A 23,812-nucleotide genomic window follows, 5' to 3' on the forward strand; every position below is an offset into this window, starting at 1 on the left:
AGCTCCTGCCATCTGTGCCCTGATAATAAACTCCCCTCCACAGTCATTGTGATCATTTTCTCTTGCATTTTGATTCAAAATTGAGGACAGCTGGTTCTAGAAGGCATTTTTATTTGTGCCACAGACAGTGGTAGGATTTTATTTTCTTAACTGTATTAAGAAAGAAAAAAGGAAATGCTGGCATACAACTAAATGAAATGAAATAAGAAACAGACATGAAATAGGTTATTTATTTCATTTCCTTGTTTTACTACAGCTTTATCCTGGTCAAGGTTGTGGTGTATCTGGTTTCCCCTGAATCACTGAGCATAATGCAGTAACACACCCTGAATAGGAGGACACCAATCCATTGCATGGCCCCAACTACCCCCTCAGACACAGCTAATCACATCTGCATGTACACGTTTCACGGGCCAAGACCACCCCTGGGGACTCGAACTCTGAATCCCAGTGGTAGTGGGCTGGCGTAATTTACTGCTGCACCACCTGAATACCAGAAACAGGTTTTGCTTTTCTGAAAATAAAAGCTTAGTTCATATTTTACTACATATTTATCCTGGTCAGGGTCATGGTGGGTCTGGTTTCCCCATGAATCACTGGGTGTAATGCAGTAACACACCCTGAATAGGAGGACATCAATGCATTGCAGGGTCCAAGCCACTCCCCATCAGACACAGCTAATCACATCTGCATGTAGATGTTTGACAGGCCAATAGCACCACTGGGGACTCGAAGTCTAAATCTCAGACTCAGTGGTAGTGGGCTGGCATAATTTACCGGTGTGCCACCTGAATGCCAGAAACAGGTTTTGCTTATCTAAAATTAAAAGCTTAGTTCATGTTTTACTACAGCTTTGTCCTGGTCAAGGTCATGGTGAGTCTGGTTTCCCCCAGAATCACTGGGTGTAATGCAGTAACACACCCTGAATAGGAGGACACCAATCCATTGCAGGGTCCAAGCCACTCCCCATCAGACACAGCTTATCACATCTGCATGTAGACGTTTGATGGGCCAGTAACCCCCCTGGGGACTCAAACTCTGAATCCCAGTGGTAGTGGGCTGGCGTAATTTACCGCTGCGCCACCTGAATGCCAGAAACAGGTTTTGCTTATCTAAAAATAAAAGCTTAGTTCATGTTTTACTACAGCTTTGTCCTGGTCAAGGTCATGGTGAGTCTGGTTTCCCCCAGAATCATTGGGCAATGGGCATAATGCAGTAACACACCCTGAATAGGAGGACACCAATCCATCACAGGGCCTCAACCACCCCCATCAGACACAGCCAACCACATATGCATGTACACGTTTGATGGGCCAGTAGCACCACTGGGGACTCGAACTCTGAATCCCAGTAGTAGTGGGCTGGCGTAATTTAGCGATGCGCCACCTGAATACCAGAAATAGGTTTTGCTTTTCTAAAAGTTAAAGCTTAGTTCATGTTTTACTATATCTTCATCCTGGTCAGGGTCATGGTGAGTCTGGTTTTCCCTGAATCACTGGGCGTAATGCAGTAACACACCCTGAATAGGAGGACACCAATCCATCGCAGGGCCTCAGACATAGCTAATCACATCTGTATGTAGATGTTTGATGGGTCAATAGCACTCCTGGAGACTCGAACTCTGAATCCCAGTGGTAGTGGGCTGGCGTAATTTACCGCTGTGCCACCTGAATGCCAGAAACAGGTTTTGCTTTTCTAAAAATTAAAGCTTAGTAGCCTATTAGTCATTTTGAGCAGATATTAAGGAGTCGCTGATGCAGTGGCAAAGAGTTAAATCCCTATCTGGCATGCCTTCCATCAAACATGGCCAGTTGTCTCAGACCGATGGCACCTGAGTTGATCTTCGATGGTGGTGTGCCAGCTTATTAGACTCCTGTGCTATTTAAATGCCTTTTCATTCTTTTTTAAACATCTTTCAAAAATTGCTTTCATCTCCTGGCACAGCCTCCCATTTTTGTGTGATTGTATTGGTACAGTTTTCCAGGGTGTAATCCCTTCTCCATGTGTTAAGAAATTAAGAGCTGAGAGGGAAGTTTCTGTGAGCTGTTCTCACTTGTTTTTCTTCTCACTTCACTCACTGTTCCTCTCACTTATTTTATCTGTTCACAACTTTTTATTGGTCTTTTCACTTCCACTCCCGCTTGATACTTGCTAAAATTTACTTACATTCTTGTTTCCTTTCTGCTCTGGTTCTGCACATTGTTTATTCACTTCAGCGTTTCCCAGAACCTTCATCGCTTAGCAACAAGGCACCAGTGGTACATCACGGTGGTGTAGCTGATGGGTACCACACAGTAATGTGAATTCTGTAAGGAGTTTTGCATGTGAGTTTCTCTCCACCTGTCACAAACATGCCAAAGGTAGATGGGTGTAAGTGAAGAAGTAAACGTTGCCACATACACTGATCAGCCATAACATTAAAACCACCTCCTTGTTTCTACACTCACTGTCCATTTTATCAGCCCCACTTACCATATAAAAGCACTTTGTAGTTCTACAATTACTGACTGTTAGCCCCCTTTCACACTGTTCTTTAATGGTCAGGACCCCCACGGGACCACTACAGAGCAGGTATTATTTGGGTGGTGAATAGTCCACCAACCAATACTAACTAGCCAACAGCGCCCCGTGGGCAGCATCCTGTGACCACTGATGAAGGTCTAGAAGATGACCAACTCAAACAGCAGCAATAGATGAGCGATTGTCTCTGACTTTACATATAAGGTGGAGTGTCTAATAGAGTGGACAGTGAGTGAACACAGTATTTAAAAACTCCAGCAACGCTGCTGTGTCTGATCCACTCATACTAGCACAACACACACTAACACACCACCACCATGTCAGTGTCACTGCAGTGCTGAGAATGATCCACCACCCAAATAATACCTGCTCTGTGGTGGTCCTGTGGGGGTCCTGACCATTGAAGAACAGGGTGAAAGCAGGCTAAAAAAGCATGCAGAGTAACAGATGGACTACAGTCAGTAATTGTAGAACTACAAAGTGCTTCTATATGGTAAGTGGAGCTGAAAAAATGGACAGTGAGTATAGAAACAATGAGGTGGTTTTAATGTTATGGCTGACTGGTGTATGTGTGTATTCAGTGTGTATTTCGGTTCTGCAACCAGTGTTGCTGGCTGGCACTAAACGCCCAGTTAAAAATGAATAACCAGACCCACTGTCTAATAGCTTTTGATTAGTGAAGGGTGGCGGTGTAACGGTGCATTATAACAGGTTCAATATTAGATGTATTAGATATTAACACTCTGTTGTGTTCACACATAGAAATAAAATGATATTTTTCCTGCTTGAATCTGAATGTACTGAGACATTTCTCTAATTTATTATATTTGCACATTACAAAACAAAAAAAACAAAAACCACTATGTGTGTTGGAGTGTATTTTTAGCTAGCTGCAGCAGAAGCTGTAGTGTGTGTGTTTGCGAATTAATATTTGGCTAAAATTATTTCATTAAAGCTCTGCTATAACGGTGCTAATCTGTACAATGATACCAATTAAAAGAATTAAGATCAAATAAAAGAGCATGGTGCTTTCTTATTGCTTTAACAATATTCCTATGACAAACCTTATTTCCATAAAAGTCGGGACCAGGGCTGTCACGGTGAAAGAATTTCCCCTTGCGATATTCAGCCTGTCTTAATATCGCGGTATGCGGTGATATTGCCATTTTTTTTTGAAAATTACTTAATTTATCTGTATTTTAGAGCTATATAAACAAGCTTTATTGTTAGGCCACGATTCGGTATATTATTGCTTTATAATGACAAAGATGAGACAGCTTTAAGACCAATGAAATGCGTGTTTAATGTTAAATAAAGAACAGAGCAGGGATGCGCGTCTTTTCTCTATTAAAAAAAGGTTTAAATTAAGCTTCTAGCCTAGGCTAGATATGCACTGTGAAACGAAAAAAAAAAAAAGAGTTTAGGCTAAATATTTTAAATGCACATCTAATCAAAATATGGTAAAAAAAAAATTTTTATAAAGAATAAAGTCTGTAAGAGTTTAAACCTGCGTTATCATGCGCGCTAGACGAACCAACATGTTCACCTGATGTGGTTTAGAGAGGATCTGAGTGGGGTAGCGATGTTCCCGGCGTTACCGATGTTGCACTAATACACGTGTACTGTACCTGCATGCGACTTTACACAGCAGAGGAAATCTAGCCTGGTTGTCACGCCACTATTAACTATCTATTTAGTAGGTATAATTAACATAACAATATATACTACATTTTAAGTTATTATTCGTTTCAATACATTTTTATTCAACGAAAAAATTCATTTAAATCATTCCAGCAAGCCAGCAAGAGAATATTTGCAGGCTGCAATGCCATATTAACCGTCATTAAGTGTTTTAGTACGCCGAGGCTGTTTAAATGTAGTCTAAATTACAAGTATTTTATTGAGTGTGAACTCAATTTAATCATTAATAAACTTGCCTATAATTCCTGTTGCGATTGTTTACATTTTAAAACACAAAGCCTGAAACTCAGCAGCAACGGATGCGAACAGTTGGCAGGAAAATGTCGCTCCTAGCTCATTTTCATTATGAATTCATTTAACATTTATTACGCCCGAATGTAAGCGTAAAACAAGATGGACCCTGCATCAAAAAAAAAAAAAAGAGAAGAAAGAAAGAAAAAACGTGAATATTGCAGTGATGCGGTTGCTTGGCATGCCCTGCGGTTGGCTGGTCTATACCGCGATATTTCAAAATAAGAATTTGTTTTGTGTCTTTAAAGCCATGCTGTGGTAGCACCTGTCATCGTTTTGAGAAAAAAAACGTCACCTTGATAGAAGAACGTGTCTTTTTTACATCCCAGTATATGCCTCTGTGTCATTGGTACCTTTACACAATTGCAAGTCACCCGTGCCATGGGCATTGGTGCACCCCCATATCATGATAGATGTTGGCTTTTGCACCTTTTGCTGAGAACAGTCTGGATGGTCCTTTGTGTGTCTGTCACAGAAAGCATATTTCTACTGTCTTAAGGTAAGTCTGAGATGAGCTTGGGTTGAGAAAAGTTGGTGGTGTTTCTGTGTAGAATTGATGTAGGGCTTACTTTTTGTGTCTCTTGAGTTTTAGGTTGACGGACTGTGTTAAGTGACAATGGTTTTCAGAAGTACTGCTCAGCCCATACGGCTATATTTATCATCAGAGATGCATGAGTACCGATACTGGTATCGGGTATTTGCCCGATACCGTGCTCATTAACTTGTACTCGTACTCGCAAACGAGGCTCCGATACTAAACATCCGATGCCTAGTGCACGTTGCTGCGTTAAGCTTGGTTCACACTACATGATTTTTGCCCTGATTTTCGCTCTGCGACTGGTCGGCGCTAGATTTGCCGGCTCGGGAGCAACTCGACGTTCGCTCGGTGATCAAAATTCGGCTCTCGATCGCTAAGTGTGAACTATCCAACAACTCGATCCGACCGGCTCGCCGAGTGCTCGGCGACCGGATCGAGTTTTCTATCATGTCAGATATCTGATCCAATAGGTATTGGTATCGGTATCGGCAAGTACAAAAATATATGTACTTGTACTCGGTTGGGAAAAATTTTTATTTATGCATCCCTATTTATCACAGTAGCATGATGGCTTAAAGGTTTTAAAGGTCACGCACATTCAAGTCTTCTAGTGGATCCCTCTTTTATACCCAATCATGATACCCTTACAGTGGGGCCAAAAAGTATTTAGTCAGCCACTGATTGTGCAAGTTCTCCTACTTAGAAAGATGAGAGAGGTTTGTAATTTTCATCATAGGTACACTTCAACTATGAGAGACAAAATGAGAAAAAAAAATCCAGGAAATCACATTGTAGGATTTTTAAAGAATTTATTTGTAAATTATGGTGGAAAATAAGTATTTGGTCACCCACAAACAAGCAAGACTTCTGGCTCTCACAGACCTGTAACTTCTTCTTTAAGAAGCTCTTCTGTCCTCCACTCGTTACCTGTATTAATGGCACCTGTTTGACCTCGTTATCTGTATAAAAGACACCTGTCCACAGCCTCAAACAGTCAGACTCCAAACTCAACCATGGCCAAGACCAAAGAGCTGTCGAAGGACACCAGGAAGAAAATTGTAGACTTGCACCAGGCTGGGAAGAGTGAATCTACAATAGGCAAACAGGTTGGTGTAAATAAATCAACTGTGGGAGCAATTGTAAGAAAATGGAAGACATCCAAGACCATTGATAATCTCCCTCGATCTGGGGCCACACGCAAGATCTCATCCCGTGGGGTCAAAATGATCATGAGAACGGTGAGCAAAAATCCCAGAACTACACGGAGGGACCTGATGAATGACCTGCAGAGAGCTGGGACCAAAGTAACAAAGGCTACCATCAGTAACACACTACGCTGAGAGGGACTCAAATCGTGCAGTGCCAGGCGTGTCCCCCTGCTTAAGCCAGTACATGTCCAGGCCTGTCTGAAGTTTGCCAGAGAGCATATGGATGATCCAGAAGAGAATTGGGAGAATATCATGTGGTCAGATGAAACCAAAATGGAACTTTTTGGTAAAAACTCAACTCGTCGTGTTTGGAGGAAGAAGAATGCTGAGTTGCATCCCAAGAACACCATACCTACTGTGAAGCATGGGGGTGGAAACATCATGCTTTGGGGCTGTTTTTCTGCAAAGGGGACAGGACGACTGATCCGTGTTAAGGGAAGAATGAACGGGGCCATGTATCGTGAGATTTTAAGCCAAAACCTCCTTCCATCAGTGAGAGCATTGAAGATGGAACGTGGCTGGGTCTTCCAGCATGACAATGATCCCAAACACACCGCTCGGGCAACGAAGGAGTGGCTCCGTAAAAAGCATTTCAAGGTCCTGGAGTGGCCTAGCCAGTCTCCAGACCTCAACCCCATAGAAAATTTGTGGAGGGAGTTGAAAGTCCGTGTTGCCCAGCGACAGCCCCAAAACATCACTGCTCTAGAGGAAATCTACATGGAGGAATGGGCCAAAATACCAGCTACAGTGTGTGCAAACCTGGTGAAGACTTACAGGAAACGTTTGACCTCTGTCAGTTGAACTTTTGTTATTGACCAAATACTTATTTTCCACCATCATTTACAAATAAATTCTTTAAAAATCTTTTTCTCATTTTGTCTCTCATAGTTGAAGTGTACCTATGATGAAAATTACAGACCTCTCTCATCTTTCTAAGTAGGAGAACCTGCACAATCAGTGGCTGACTAAATACAATCAAGTTCATCAACCAACACATTAATGTCTTTTCTTTGTACTTTTCCATTTTCCAAAATGTCCCAACTTTTCCAGAATCTGTGTTTGTAGATTCATGCAGCAGACTCTAAGGTGCCTATGCCGCACACACGAGGACCCTAGTAATGTACACACAATGCAAAAAAAGAAGGTTTAGTCTTATCCAGAGTGTGAAGGTATAAAATTATTATTGGTGTACTGCTTAAAATTTTCATTTTTGGTATTAAGCAGACACCTTCACCAAACGACTTACATTACAGTCTGAACAATTGAGGGTTAAGAGCCTTGCTCAAGAGCCCAACAGCAGCAACCTGGCAGGGGTGGGGCTTGAACCAGGGACCATCTGATTACTAGTCCAGTACCTTAACCACTAGGCTACGGCTTGCTTAAAATCATCCCAGCAGCACTGTATTCTCTGTATTTCTCTTTAAAGAATGTGGGAGGATAGACTCCTTAATGCAGCGCTTTTTCAGGTGACTCTCCTGTTTTCCTGTAGTGCATCTGCTAAAGTGGATGCCACACAGCAACATGGTCCCTGAGAACTTGAGTTTAATTCTCACCTCTGGTTACTGTCTGTGAGAAATTGGCTGCTTTAAATTGTCTCTGGGTGTGAGTTCAGTTTGGAGAGCAACAACAAAGGGTCTGAATATTATATACAACTAGTGATTAAAATGTAATTTCTGTTAATTTATGATCAAATCCACAAACTAGAGATGGGACGATCGATCGGCTACGAATCGGTATCGGCCGATTTTTTATCAAAATATGCTATCGGCAATCGGCGATATTTCCTAAAAGTAGCTGATCCGATCGTGTGATATATAAAGACCATGTTAAGTTAACAGCTCAGTGGATTGATCCAGACTTTGAGCTACGAAGCACCAACCATCACATCACCATTCATCAACAATCGTACAGAAACCATCGTGAAAGCTCTTACGATGTAATTTTGCTGATTGTAATATTTACTTTAAAAAGATAACCCGGTCACATCTGAGTCGATTCTATCAGCACGTTATATAAACTCCTGGTTCACTTTGGTAAATCGTAAGCGGTTCTTACTTGTGATGTAGATGAGAACAGAAGACGTTACAGAGCCAATCCGAGGCAAAAGTTAATTCATTACCAAATTCGTTAGATCAGGATCATCTGCTGAACTTTTAGAAAACTTTTAGCTCCTTAGACGGAACGAGTCCGACTCGGTTACAGATCTGTGGTAATAGCAGTTTAATTAAGCTTTTTAATGAAGCTTTTGAATGTAAGATAGTCACACAAAATGTTCTGTAGTAGCTGGTGTTTATTTAAAACCACGACATTTAATTAATAACAGTAAACACGGAGAGATAACTGAGAAGAGAAACTTACGCTTCAAATAAAAACGAATCAACTCATGAATCAATGAATCACTTATAGCGATACTGTGAACAAAGCGTATCTTCTAAAGGCACAAACACACACACACACACACACGCGTGCGCTGCTCCGGTTTATCTTTACTGTGAGGCTCTTTTTAAGTGTATTTACTGCTAATACCCCCCCGCCCCCCGATCGGAATCGGCTATCGGCCGATGTCACTGAAAGGAGATCGGAGATCGGAATCGGTGCCAAAAACCCCGATCGGTCCATCTCTACCACAAACCAATAAACATTCAAACATCAAGGGGTCTGATTACCTTCTGATTCTACTGTAGATATACTGCACAATATCTGATACATCATGCATAATGAATCTTTTACTTCAGGGTCATTTCTGCACTCCTGTTTAAAATTTGTGTCTGTTTAAGCAAAGCGCTGTGAATAAAAGTATTAAAGGTTCACTCAAGTGTTGCTTGAATAGAGAGAAGCTAAACAGGTGCTAATTACAACCTAGCAAAAGTCATTTTCCATGGCGGACTTTGTTATATGGTGAGAAGAACCTACTTCAAGGGTGAATGTGTGTGTGTTTTGGATAAACAGGGACAAACTGTCAGAGCCGACCATGATTTATAGACCCTGTCTATCAGATAGACAAGCCCCCCCCCCCCCCCCCCCCCACACACACACACACACACACACACATGCACACTGTGTTCACTCTAGCATGACTGGAAACCAAAAAATAGACATTCAGACTGTAATCTCCTTTTCCCTCTGTAAATGACACTAATACATTCATACACCTGAATCAAAAAAATGAGAAACTGCTAAAATTATACAATCATCTCCATTTTATCTGATGGCCAAACATTTTTGTCCACAGTCTTATCATCTTGATAGACAATAACATCAATGTTACACTTGACAGCACTGGTAATTAAACTCTCCCCACATCTTCTATTTCATAGATTTTCATATATAAAAGGATCCATTTCATTTTTTTTTACAGATTTAAGACGTAGGGTCTGTTTCAAAACCAAGAGAGCTGCCTTGCTGCCCACTGCCTACTTAGACAACTGCCTAAGTAGAGAGGATTCTAATAGGACATAGAACTCATAAGACAGATTATTTAGACACACTACTAAGACAGCGATTACGTCACTGCAGTTTTCGCTTACTAAGCTAACACAGTTAGCCTCAGGCCATTCAAACCAATAGGCTGAGGCAGCACAACCCACTAGCATGCCAGCTAACAACTCCCTCTGTGTATCGAAAATGGTTAAATTGGATCAACAAGAATTTATTTATATTAACAGATTAGCGCTTCGAAATAAGGCTCCTTAATAGGCAGCATGTTAAGGTATCTAAGAATCCAGACAGCCTTCTTCTTAGAAGCGTATAGGATGATGCAAAATGCTGAGAGCTCACATTTTTGGACAGTCTTTGATTTCAGACTGGTCTTACAAGCTGGTCATTGATTTCCAAAGTAACTGGTTTACTCTTGTTTGGCACAAGCTTCTGTTGTTCATTTATTGTGGATACAGTGATAGGTCAGTGGTTAAGATTCTGCACTGGTAATTAGAAAGATCAAACCCCACCATTGCCAAGTTGCCACTTTTGTGCCCCTGAGCAAGGTATTTAACCCTTAAAAATGTATTTAGTGGTAATTTCAAGTCACTTTGAATAAAAACGTCTTTTAAATGCCATAAATGTAATTTATTCCATAATTTCTTAATTATTTGCATACTGTGCCAGGTGAAGCCCTGCACCTGCAAAATTTTAATAAATGAACCCAGTTACAGGATACTTTACCAAGTGAGAACAGTGGTTAAATAGCCACAAACAAAAAAGAAAGAATGTTAGTAAAACAAGTGGCCACAATAATGAAAAAGATGATTCCTCAAACTGACAGAAAAGATAGACAAAAGATAGTGATTTAGACATGAAGCTGTTGAAAATTTGTTGTTAAGGATTAAAGTCTTTGTTAATCTCTTTTGTTTTTAAAATGCAAATTTTACCAAATACAAACAATGTGAAAGTGATTTGTATCCATAATGTTGTATATAACACGACTTTCATGGAATGTGAGTAAATCTGCACGTCCTAGTAAATTACGGATTAAAGGCTTAGAGTGTGTATGACACAGAGCTGAGCAGAGCTAAATGTAGCGGCCCCTGGTTTTTAATGTAAAATGTGCTGTCGACTCAGATTATTCATTTACAGGCATTATCCACCACTGGCCTGACCATTTATTTCTGGATTTTTTACCTTAACTTATTTCCAATTCCCGATTATGGATCCCGGATCACCACACACCTGTTTCGACACGTGTTCAATCTTCGGCCACTATTTATCACCTGCCAGTGTCAGGCTCTTACACATTACTGAGATTGTATATGAAGAGCCACGCTAAGCTTTTCTTCTCAGATTCTATCCAAACTTCCCATCTTCAAACACGGCCAGTCATGTTTATGTGGACAGCTAGGTTGGTGGCTCTGCTGAGATTCAAACATACAAGTTTGAACACTCCGCAGCGGTGTGCTAGAGCGTTAGACCACTGTGCCACCCGAACACCCTTGGTCAGACTGTTTGACAAAGGTTAAATGTTCATTTCATCATATTCACATTATTAGCTTCAAAGAGTTGTAAGCTTTATTATAAAAGTTAAAAGCTGCTAATAACAGTGATTATAAATGTGTTTAAACCCTGCATTGTCTGTACTGGGTGTTTCAAATCGGCTTTATTACTGAATATTAGTAATAAATGAGTCCTTTGGCTCCCTTTAGATAATTGCATACCCTTGACCATTCAAACCATGCAGAACACACACCCACTCATACAATACAATTACTCAGTGTGTGTGTATCAAGTGTAAGGGCTGTATGGTGGTGTAATGGGGGCACATTTGATTCCATCAAATTACTCAGCTACAAGTGTAACCAAAGATCTAAAGTTTACATTCACTAGTACACGTTCATTGTTGCTGCCTTGAGTGTTTAATGATTTGGGACGCAGTTGTTTCTTTTGTGACTGGATCATTTGCAACATACTTCATATGTGTGAATACAAGCTGAACAGAGTGCCAGTCCCCTACAGGACATTATACCCTTAGGGTAAATTCACATAAGAAGTGGCAAAAATGCAAATGTTCGATTGTTTACTATCGAGTGTGGCGGTGCTGCTTAGCTTGTCACTGTGCTTCCTTACTTTTGCCGCATTGTGCCTCAAGTTCACCTGATTGAACTTTGACCGCTTTGTGCTGCTGACCTTTTCAAAGTGCCTTCGATGAGACAACTGTTTGATATGCCATGGTAAAAGCAACGCTTAACGTGAACAAAGCTTAACATGACTTACTGTGTTAAAACAGTGACAGAGGAATTCAGGTAGTGGAGAGAACGTATGACCTGTAATGACTGAGAGAAGTTCAGTGTTCCTGTGTTGTTCTTTTAGAACATTAAACCACATTAAGCTTTTTTTTTTATTTTTTTTTTTTTTTTTACCATAGGCGTTTTGGACTCCCTCAGCAAAGCTGATTCTCATGATTTCTCAGCACCCCGAACTATAACAGAAGTTTAAAAGTGAAACAGGAGAAAAATCCAGCTAAACACAGATATATGTGGATCATTCAGAGTCACTATTTCACACAAATGCATATTCATCTCATATTCACACTTTTATGACATTTTACAGCACTGCTTAAGCCAAGCGCTGAACAAAGCAGCTGTTTGTGTTGAGGTTTGTGGTGAGCGAAACGCAAAACACTTCTGATTTGAATGCGCCCTTATAGTCACCTACAACTAAGAACAATTAAAAGCAGCCAGCATTGTTGTTGGGAGATTGGAGAAAACTGGAATACTGAAAGTAAGCCCAAATGGGCACTGTTTATTAGTTGTACATTTTTGCTGCCTGTGTAATAAATATTAATGATTTGTATGATGCATACCCCAGTTTGGGGCACCAGGGATTCAAACAGAATACTAAGTTGTGTTTTTCTACATAGAGGTGCTAGTTTAATTTACTTAGCAGATTCAGATGCAGTCTTAGCCGTGAGCAGTGAGTGTGATGGATGTGTGATGATTATCTCGTGTAGGCTGGGAAGCATCTGCTGCTTGTGTGAAGAGAGAATTGAAGGTGGTGAAAGAGAGCAAGAATAATTAGGACATGTTTTGGTCATTTTTATATAATTTTCCTCAAGCGTTTTATTCTGGTCAAGGTTTTTGGCAGGTCTGTTCCTCCAGAAACAATGGACTCCATGCAGGGTGCCAATCCATTGCAGGTCTTTGGCCAGCCCTTTTAGACACAGCCAATCATGTCTGTGTAGACTCCCAAACGGCCAATAGCAACACTGAGATTTGAGCCTGGATTAGAAAACTAGGCCACCAGAGCACTTGGTTTTAAGTAGCTATGCTAAACTGGAGGAAATAGAAAAGTAGGAACAAACCAGTGTAGTATTATCTAGGTCTTGCTAGCCTCTGTTTCTCCAGTCTCTTGCATACTGTGTCTCTCAGTTGGGGGTTTAAGAGGAAACATTACTCCTTCACCGTCGTCTGTCGGCTCCTCTGGCCAATCTTAATGCATTTCATCTAAATATTTAACTGCCCCGTGTGTGTGTGTGTGTACGAGTAGGAGAGTTAGCATAAGGCTATGCACACCACATAGCAAAGGGAGAACAAAAGAAAGGACTTGCATATTGTAGTTTAATTTAAACTACAAATACTATAGAATACTACTTTAATTTGTAGCAAAATCAGCCATGGTGGTTGCTGGTTGTATGGTGGCACAGTTGGAAAAGCGGCTGCCACATTGTAAGGTCAGGGCTCCATGTAGCCGAGTCAAGTTCTTTTACAACTCATCCAGCAAACTATTGTTGTTGGTTGTTGGGTGGTGTTGGTCTTAGAGAAAGTTTGAAGTATAGTAGTTAGTATTAAGACAGGGCAGACAGGTCAGATATATAAGTATGTATATATATTAGGGCTGTTGAAGTTAACGCGATAATAACGCATTAACGCGATCTCAATTTTACGCGATTAAAAAAAATAGTGCCGTTAACGCAAATTCTAGTTCATGTTGAGACTTGACTGGTAGAACCAACGTTTTAATGTCGGACTTGCCACCGTTGTTCATTTGCGGTTTGTTAAAATAATATAACTGAGCGTCGTAGGGATGCACTTGCATAATAAAGAAATAAATACACGGTATATTCACAAGTTGTCGGGAGCAAAACACTTTATTAACTTAATCTGTTACGGCACTGAATACCGGAGTCAAGCACGCTAGTCCATGAACTATGGAAACCCCAAAGGGTCAAAACACACTCACTTCGTGTAGAAACGTCCATCAAACCATTGTCATGATACAAGCACAGAAAAGTCTGTTACAATAACTACGCCTTATCCCACCTAAAGCACCGCTGATCTACAGTGTTTGCTGATGGAGAAATTCTAACCTATAATCTGACATTTATACGAAGTCAAGGGTCTCTGCTGGATAGTATTACTGCCTAGTATGTGAGTGAATACTTACAGTTTTCTCTTGTCCCAGCAGTTTTTAACATAAGTACATTTAGCATAAAATGTGTTCACCATTTTAATGGTAACATTTCACTTGAAAAACCTTGTTTTCTATAACATTTACACAGATTTTATTTAATGCGATTAATCGCGATTAACTATATGAAATTCTGAGATTAATCGCGATTAAAAAAAATTGTCGTTTGACAGCCCTAATATATATATATATATATATATATACACAGTGTATCACAAAAGTGAGTACACCCCTCACATTTCTGCAGATATTTAAGTATATCTTTTCATGGGACAACACTGACAAAATGACACTTTGACACAATGAAAAGTAGTCTGTGTGCAGCTTATATAACAGTGTAAATTTATTCTTCCCTCAAAATAACTCAATATACAGCCATTAATGTCTAAACCACCGGCAACAAAAGTGAGTACACCCCTAAGAGACTACACCCCTAAATGTCCAAATTGAGCACTGCTTGTCATTTTCCCTCCAAAATGTCATGTGATTTGTTAGTGTTACTAGGTCTCAGGTGTGCATAGGGAGCAGGTGTGTTCAATTTAGTAGTACAGCTCTCACACTTTCTCATACTGGTCACTGAAAGTTCCAACATGGCACCTCATGGCAAAGAACTCTCTGAGGATCTTAAAAGACGAATTGTTGCACTACATGAAGATGGCCAAGGCTACAAGAAGATTGCCAACACCCTGAAACTGAGCTGCAGCACAGTGGCCAAGATCATCCAGAGTTTTAAAAGAGCAGGGTCCACTCAGAACAGACCTCGCGTTGGTCGTCCAAAGAAGCTGAGTGCACGTGCTCAGCGTCACATCCAACTGCTGTCTTTGAAAGATAGGCGCAGGAGTGCTGTCAGCATTGCTGCAGAGATTGAAAAGGTGGGGGGTCAGCCTGTCAGTGCTCAGACCATACGCCGCACACTACATCAAATTGGTCTGCATGGCTGTCACCCCAGAAGGAAGCCTCTTCTGAAGTCTCTACACAAGAAAGCCCGCAAACAGTTTGCTGAAGACATGGCAACAAAGGACATGGATTACTGGAACCATGTCCTATGGTCTGATGAGACCAAGATTAATTTGTTTGGTTCAGATGGTCTCAAGCATGTGTGGCGGCAATCAGGTGAGGAGTACAAAGATAAGTGTGTCATGCCTACAGTCAAGCATGGTGGTGGGAATGCCATGGTCTGGGGCTGCATGAGTGCAGCAGGTGTTGGGAATTACATTTCATTGAGGGACACATGAACTCCAATATGTACTGTGAAATACTGAAGCAGAGCATGATCCCCTCCCTCCGGAAACTGGGTCGCAGGGCAGTGTTCCAGCATGATAATGACCCCAAACACACCTCTAAGACGACCACTGCTTTATTGAAGAGGCTGAGGGTAAAGGTGATGGACTGGCCAAGCATGTCTCCAGACCTAAACCCAATAGAACATCTTTGGGGCATCCTCAAGCGGAAGGTGGAGGAGCGCAAAGTCTCGAATATCCGCCAGCTTCGTGATGTCGTCATGGAGGAGTGGAAAAGCATTCCAGTGGCAACCTGTGAAGCTCTGGTAAACTCCATGCCCAGGAGAGTTAAGGCAGTTCTGGGAAATAATGGTGGCCACACAAAATATTGACACTTTAGGAACTTTCACTAAGGGGTGTACTCACTTTTGTTGCCCGTGGTTTAGACATTAATGGCTGTATATTGAGTTATTTTGAGGGAAGAATAAATTTACACTGTTATATAAGCTGCACACAGACTACTTTTCATTGTGTCAAAGTGTCATTTTGTCAGTGTTGTCCCATGAAAAGATATACTTAAATATCTGCAGAAATGTGAGGGGTGTACTCACTTTTGTGATACACTGTATATATATATATATATATATATATATATATATATATATATATATATATATATATATATATATATACAGTGCCTTGCAAAAATATTCAGCCCCCTTGAACTTTTCAACCTTTTGCCACATTTCAGGCTTCAAACATAACGATATGAAATTGTAATTTTTTGTGAAGAATCAACAACAAGTGGGACACAATCGTGAAGTGGAACGAAATGTATTGGATATTTTAAACTTTTTTTAGAAATAAAAAACTAAAAAGTGGGGCGTGCAATATTATTCAGCCCCTTTACTTTCAGTGCAGCAAACTCACTCCAGAAGTTCAGTGAGGATCTCTGAATGATCTAATGTTGACCTAAATGACTGATGGTGATAAATAGAATCCACCTGTGTGTAATCAAGTCTCCGTATAAATGCACCTGCTCTGTGACAGTCTCAGAGTTCTGTTTAAAGCGCAGAGAGCATCATGAAGACCAAGGAACACACCAGGCAGGTCCGAGATACTGTTGTGGAGAAGTTTAAAGCCGGATTTGGATACAAAAAGATTTCCCAAGCTTTAAACATCTCAAGGAGCACTGTGCAAGCGATCATATTGAAATGGAAGGAGTATCAGACCACTGCAAATCTACCAAGACCCGGCCGTCCCTCTAAACTTTCAGCTCAAACAAGGAGAAGACTGATCAGAGATGCAGCCAAGAGGCCCATGATCACTCTGAATGAACTGCAGAGATCTACAGCTGAGGTGGGAGACTCTGTCCATAGGACACAATCAGTCGTACACTGCACAAATCTGGCCTTTATGGAAGAGTGGCAAGAAGAAAGCCATTTCTCAAAGATATCTATAAAAAGTCACCTGGGAGACACACCAAACATGTGGAAGAAGGTGCTCTGGTCAGATGAAAGCAAAATCGAACTTTTTGGCCACAATGCAAAACGTTATGTTTGGCGTAAAAGCAACACAGCTCATCACCCTGAACACACCATCCCCACTGTCAAACATGGTGGTGGCAGCATCATGGTTTGGGCCTGCTTTTCTTCAGCAGGGACAGGGAAGATGGTTAAAATTGATGGGAAGATGGATGGAGCCAAATACAGGACCATTCTGGAAGAAAACCTGTTGCAGTCTGCAAAAGACCTGAGACTGGGACGGAGATTTATCTTCCAACAAGACAATGATCCAAAACATAAAGCAAAATCTACAATGGAATGGTTCACAAATAAACGTATCCAGGTGTTAGAATGGCCAAGTCAAAGTCCAGACCTGAATCCCATCGAGAATCTGTGGAAAGAGCTGAAAACTGCTGTTCACAAACGCTCTCCATCCAACCTCACTGAGCTCGAGCTGTTTTGCAAGGAAGAATGGGCAAAAATTTCTGTCTCTCGATGTGCAAAACTGATAGAGACATACCCCAAGCGACTTGCAGCTGTAATCGCAACAAAAGGTGGCGCTACAAAGTATTAACGCAAGGGGGCTGAATAATATTGCACGCCCCACTTTTCAGTTTTTTATTTCTAAAAAAAGTTTAAAATATCCAATAAATTTCGTTCCACTTCACGATTGTGTCCCACTTGTTGTTGATTCTTCACAAAAAATTACAATTTCATATCGTTATGTTTGAAGCCTGAAATGTGGCAAAAGGTTGAAAAGTTCAAGGGGGCTGAATACTTTTGCAAGGCACTGTATATATATATATATATATATATATATATATATATATATATATATATATATATATATATATATATATATACAGTATTGCATTTCCCCCCTAATTTTCCTCCCTGTCTAGTTGTGTCCGATTACCCTATTGCATTAGGCTTCCTCTCTACTGCTGCTGACTTCCACTTCTGACTGAGGAGAGCCGTGTCTAACACATGCCCACTCCGACATGTGTGCACTACCCTACTGCATCTTTTCACCTGCACGAGGCGAGTTCATATTTGGATCAGCTTTGTGTACGGAGAGACACACCCTGATCCTCTTTATCCCTCGACTCAGTGCAGGCATCATCAATCAGCCAGCAAAGGTCGTAATTGCCTCTGCCCACCCTCCCCGAACAAACACCAATCGTTGTTTGTGTAGGCACCCAGCCTGCCAAATGGAAGATGTCAGTTCTGGGGAACAGATATGTTATATGTACCTCAGAGGTCAGTGGTCCTGTTCTTTCAGCTTGTGTTGCCAGTAAGGGAGAAATGATACCAGCATACTATATCTACTATATCTTTTTCTAAGAACTTCACAGGTGTCACAGGACTTTTTAGGGAACCACCCTGGATGCACAACTACCCCAGAGGCTGCATGACGGCCCTTTCCGTTATGTGCCCCTTGTTTGGACTCACGCTGAATGCGGGCAGTGTTATTTGGTGGGGTGGGGTGCCGCTCATGTATTGCTGTCACCGAGTTGTTTTTGGTTTTCCTTTTTTTCTTGTTTTTCTGAGAACCCGGTTGTTGTGAGCAGCTTGCCATATTGTGACCGCCAGTTCTGGATCTGGTGGTGAAAATCTGGAGAAAATACAATATGATGACATTTATTTCAGTCTACCTTTGTACAATTTGTTGATTCACTACTTGCGCTAAACATTGCTCTTAAATGTACAAATTTTTTTTTACATTGTATAGATTATAGCAACAAACCAAAAAGGGAAAAAAAGCACATTTACCTGTACATTGCTTACGAGTAAATTTTTAGATTGATTACACTTTTTTTCTCCCCTTTTTCTCCAGATTTAGCACAGTCAAATTGTCTTACGCTGCTGTGGATCCCTGACTGTGTTCGAGGAGGGAATATTTGCTGCTCATGTGCCCTCTGACATGTTCTTTATTCCTCTATCCGCTAACCAGGGTCCTTCCACAGTGTTAGAAGACCCCACCCACTTAGTACGGTCATTTCCCCTACCCAGCAGACACGGGCCAATTTGTGTCTGCTGCAGGCACTGCCAATTGTGCTCGCTAGATGGCGTCCAGCCGACCGGTAGCAGAGTCGAGATTCGAACCACTGGTGTGCTAGTGGAATATCCCGCTGCGCCACCTGGATGCCAGGGATTGATTATACATTTGTTAAAATTTGGATTGCTTTGTTAATCATTTCACAATTACTGTCCTTATCTTACCTTCATCATTGCTTCTGTTCTTTACATGATTTTTTACATTACATTTGGAATGGTTGGTGTTCAGCTGAAAGTATTTTCAGATTTTAGGACAGTACAATGACAGACACTCGAGGCAGCATTGACCTTAATACCGGCTTTGTGTGTACGTGGATGTTTGTGCTTGTGTGTGTCCATGCACCTAATATTTGGGTACCAAAAATCAGACCACCTATAGGCAAAATGTCAGCTTGATGTATAGCGTCAGCTCCTGCATACAGAGCAGGCCCCAAGGCAGAAAACAGATGTGTGTGTGTGTACGTGTGTCGGTTTGGTGAGCGTGAATGGAATTCCTCCAAAGGCAAACTTTAATTCATTAATTCACCAGTTTAAAATAAAACAACAAACAGCTGACTTGCAGTATTTAAAAAAGTAACAGAATTGGATGGAAGATACTGGTGGAATAGAGCAGTGTTAGTGTCTAACACGTCAGTCCAAAATCTTGTAAAGGTGTTCAGGTATACTCCTGCATTTACAGTCAGTTTATGCAGGAATTCTTCTGGATCTTTTTTATTTATTTTTCTAAGTGACAGTCACCAGTGCCATGCTAAATGTTAATTCACTCCAGGTGGAAGTGTTTCTATTTATCATGGTTTCTCTATTACAGATTTGTAAGCTTCTTTGTGGGAACCCTAACTGGTTGTCGTGAGCAACTTGCCATATTGTGATAGGCAGTTCTGGAACCAGACTCAGCAGGGAGCCATCCTCCGTGGGTGGCCTGTTTTTTTAGAACCCAGTTGTTGCAGGTGCTCTGATATTATTAAAACTAGTTCTCAGTTCTTCGCTATTCCGTTTCTATTCACTTCCTTCATTGCGGGCTGCAGATGTTTTTGTGTCTTTTAGTTGTTAGACAACTTTGTTTCTGTTACTTTGGCCACCATGTTTATATGTGTTTATCTTTTTGTTTGTGGTTTAATAGCCCCAGTACTGTTCTACTATTGTTGAGCATCCTGCAAAACTTTAATTATTTTATATAAGGAGCTTTGTAAGGCAAATCAGTGGTGAGATGTGATCCCCCCATTATACATCTGTATATGCACTCAGGTTGCATCTGCATGATCTTAGCCATGTAGTTTATGCAAATGAGCTTTCAGATAATTGCATTAAATCCTTATGATATTAAGATTTGTATTAACTGTTAGTTTTCTTCAAGGAGTTTTTAATTAATCTAATTGACATCTAATTAGCCAATCGCAATGCTGTTTGTTGCTCCGTTTTCAGACTGTGGCTGTATAGCAGCACCATCATTTAACTCTTATATCTGTGTGTTACAGCTGTCGCACCAGTAACAGGAAGAGCCTGATACTGACCAGTACATCCCCAACCCTGCCACGACCCCACTCACCTCTACCGGGGCACATAGGTAGGCACTGCTTTTAACTAAGACAGTAGTTAATGGTAATTGTTTACATTTGGGTAGCTGATAATAAAATATGGTGTAACTGTATTGTATGTGGTTAATTGCATATTTATATCTGTTCTCTGAACAGGAAGTAGTCCATTGGACAGTCCTCGCACCTTTTCACCCAGCGGCCCTGCCCACTTCTCCTTCAGTTCTTCTAGAAGGTAGGAATGTCATTACAAGTCATTTTACTGATTAGAATATGGTATTGTTTCATTTTATTTCATTCTAGCGTTTTACCACCACTTTATCCTGGTCAGTGTTGCTGTGGGTCTGACTTTACCAGAATCACAAGGCGTAATGCTGTAACACATTCTAGACAGAACGCAAATCCATCACAGGTCCCTCTCAGGCATAACCAATCGTCTGTAGGTAGACGTCTGACTGGCCAATAGCACCACTGTGGATTTGAACAGTAGTGGGTTAGCATAATTTATTGCTGATGATTTGACAAAAAAGACAAAAAACTGATTGTTTTTAATTTACGTTAACAACTACAACCCCTGGCAAAAATTATGGAATCACCACTCTTGGAAGATGTTCTTTCAATTGTTTAATTTTGTAGAAAAAAAATAAATCACAGACATGCCACAAAACTATCATTTCTCAAACTGTCAACCCTCTGGCATTAAGAAACAATAAAAAAAGAAACAAATATAATAGTTGTGGTCAGTCACAATTGCTTTTTTTTAGATCAAGTAGAGGAAAAAAATATGGAATCACTCAAATCTGAGGAAAAAATTATGGAATCATTAGAAAACACTGCACCATTATTACTTTGTTGCACCACCTCTGGCTTTTATAATGGTTTAAACTCTCTGAGGCATGGAGTTAACTAATGACAAACAGTATTCTTCATCAATCTGCCTTCAACTGTCTCTTGCTGTTGCCAGATCAGCTTTGCAGGTTGGAACCTTGTCATTGACCATTTTCTTCAATTTCCACCAGAGATTTTCAAATGGATTGAGATCCGGACTATTTGCAGGCCATGCCATTGACATTATATGTTTTCTTGAAGGAAAGTTTTCACGTCCTTTGCCCTATGGCAAGATGCATTATCATCTTGAAAAATGAAGTCATCATCAACAAACATCCTTTCAACTGATGGAATAAGAAAAGCGTCCAAAATTTCAATGTGGACTTTGGCATTTATTGAAGACCATCTCCCCTGTGCCTTTACCCGACATGCAGGCCCATATCATCAACAACTGTGGAAATTAACATGTTTTCTTTAGGCAGTTATCTTCATAAATTTCATTGGACAGACACCAAACAAAAGTTCCAGCATCATCACCTTGCCCAATGCAGATTCGCGATTCATCACTGAAGATCACTTTTATCCAGTCACCCACAGTCCACGATTGCTTTTCTTTAGCCTACTTTAACCTTGTTCTTTTCTTTTTAGGTGTTAATGGTGGCTTTTGTTTGGCTTTTCTGTATGTAAATCCCATTTCTTTTAGGTGATTTCTTACAGTTCAGTCACAGACATTGACTCCACTTTCCGGCCACTTGTTTCTCATTTGTTTTGTTGTGCATTTTCTGTTTTCAAGAAGTTTTCTATCTTGATGCTTTGATGTCTTACTTGGTCTACCAGTATGCTTCCCTTTTACAACCTTCCCATTTTGTTTGTACTTGGTCCAGATTTTAAACACAGCTTACTGGGAACAACCAACATCTTTTGCGACATTCCACAATGATTTATCTTCTTGAAGGAGTTTTATAATCCTCTCATTTGTTTCAACTGACATATCTTGTGTTGGAACCATGATTCATGACAATCTGCTTTGTGCAACAGCTCTCCGAGGTGTGAGCACTCTTTTTAAACTGAAGAATAATTAGCAAATCTAATCTGCTGCAGATGTTTTGTTTTTAAACTGCAAATTACAGAGTGATTCCATAATTTTTTCCTCAGATTTGAGTGATTCCATATTTTTTTCCTCTACTTGATCTAAAAAAAGCAATTGTGACTGACCACAACTATTATATTTGTTTCTTTTTTTTATTGTTTCTTAATGCCAGAAGGTTGACATTTTGAAAAATGATAGTTTTGTGGCATGACTGTGATTTATTTTTTTTCTACAAAATTAAACAATTGACAGAACATCTTCCAAGAGTGGTGATTCCATAATTTTTGCCAGGGGTTGTATATACTGCTTTTCATTACATTTACTGCTGTGGTCAGCCTGGTTTGTGCATTTAAGAATAAAATGTTCTTGTAAATGAGGATATGCATGTTTGTACATTTTGTCTCCAGATGTTTTTCTTTTATCTCAATGTGATGTTTTTGTGGATTTGATTATGGAAGTTGTTATGGCGATAAAGTAAACATAATAATCATACTAAATATGTTTTTGCACTCAGAAGTGGTGCAACAGGAAAGCACTCACTCAATCCTAGGAACATTGGCAGATGTCATAGGCCTCTAATTTCAGTAGTTCAAGAAAGCATATGTGGCCCTGCCCCTGCCCCTGGGTGGAACGGTTGACATCTGTCTTCTCAATTAAATGGTTATTTTTCAGTTTTGACCAATGACACTGAACCAGCAGCAGTTGCTTAAAAAGTGGTGGCTGGATTCACCAGTTCCAGAATAAGCATGACATAATTTTATTGTGTTGTATCCATCATGTCTCACACAGTTTCAGCAGAGCTTATTAATGAAAGAAAGGTGAACATGTACTGGAACACTGTAATAACATATGACAATAATTAAACATTCACCTTTGTTATAAAGTTTTCCTCAACAAATAAAACCATATGAAAACAACTGCTCGGTCACATGAGTATTAAAGAAAACGTACACAAATATAGGAATTATTAAAAATGTAGAACATTTTAAAAGTAGAGATTTCAATGAAAATAGAAAAATATAAATACAATGTGTGCAATATAAACAATAAAGTGTATACACATATATACATAATCATATGCATATGTGTGTGAATACTTGTTTCTACACTCACTGTCCATTTTATCAGCTCCACTTACCATATAGAAGCACTTTGTAGTTCCTCAATGGTCAGGACCCCTACAGGACCACTACAGAGCAGGTATTATTTGGGTGGTGGATCATTCTCAGCACTGCAGTGACACTGACATGGTGGTGGTGTGTTAGTGTGTGTTGTGCTGGTATGAGTGGATCAGACACAGCAGTGCTGATGGATTTTTTAAACACCTCACTGTCACTGTTGGACTGAGAATAGTCCACCAACCAAAAACATCCAGCCAACAGCGCCCCGTGGGCAGCGTCTTGTGACCACTGATGAAGGTCTAGA

At 40.4% G+C, this 23,812-nt stretch overlaps 1 protein-coding gene across 1 annotated transcript in view; it reads left to right on the forward strand.

Annotated features, from left to right (window-relative positions):
- Window positions 1-23,812, forward strand: part of mast1a (microtubule associated serine/threonine kinase 1a) — a 125,537-nt gene that overhangs the window by 27,023 nt on the left and 74,702 nt on the right. The window contains exons 3-4 of the mRNA XM_063010894.1: window positions 20,413-20,501; window positions 20,629-20,704. Of these exons, the coding sequence (XP_062866964.1) occupies window positions 20,413-20,501; window positions 20,629-20,704 (165 nt within the window). The remainder of the gene's footprint in view (window positions 1-20,412; window positions 20,502-20,628; window positions 20,705-23,812) is intronic.

The sequence above is a fragment of the Trichomycterus rosablanca genome, chromosome 15, assembly GCF_030014385.1.
Source record: "Trichomycterus rosablanca isolate fTriRos1 chromosome 15, fTriRos1.hap1, whole genome shotgun sequence".
NCBI classification, from domain to species: domain Eukaryota; kingdom Metazoa; phylum Chordata; class Actinopteri; order Siluriformes; family Trichomycteridae; genus Trichomycterus; species Trichomycterus rosablanca.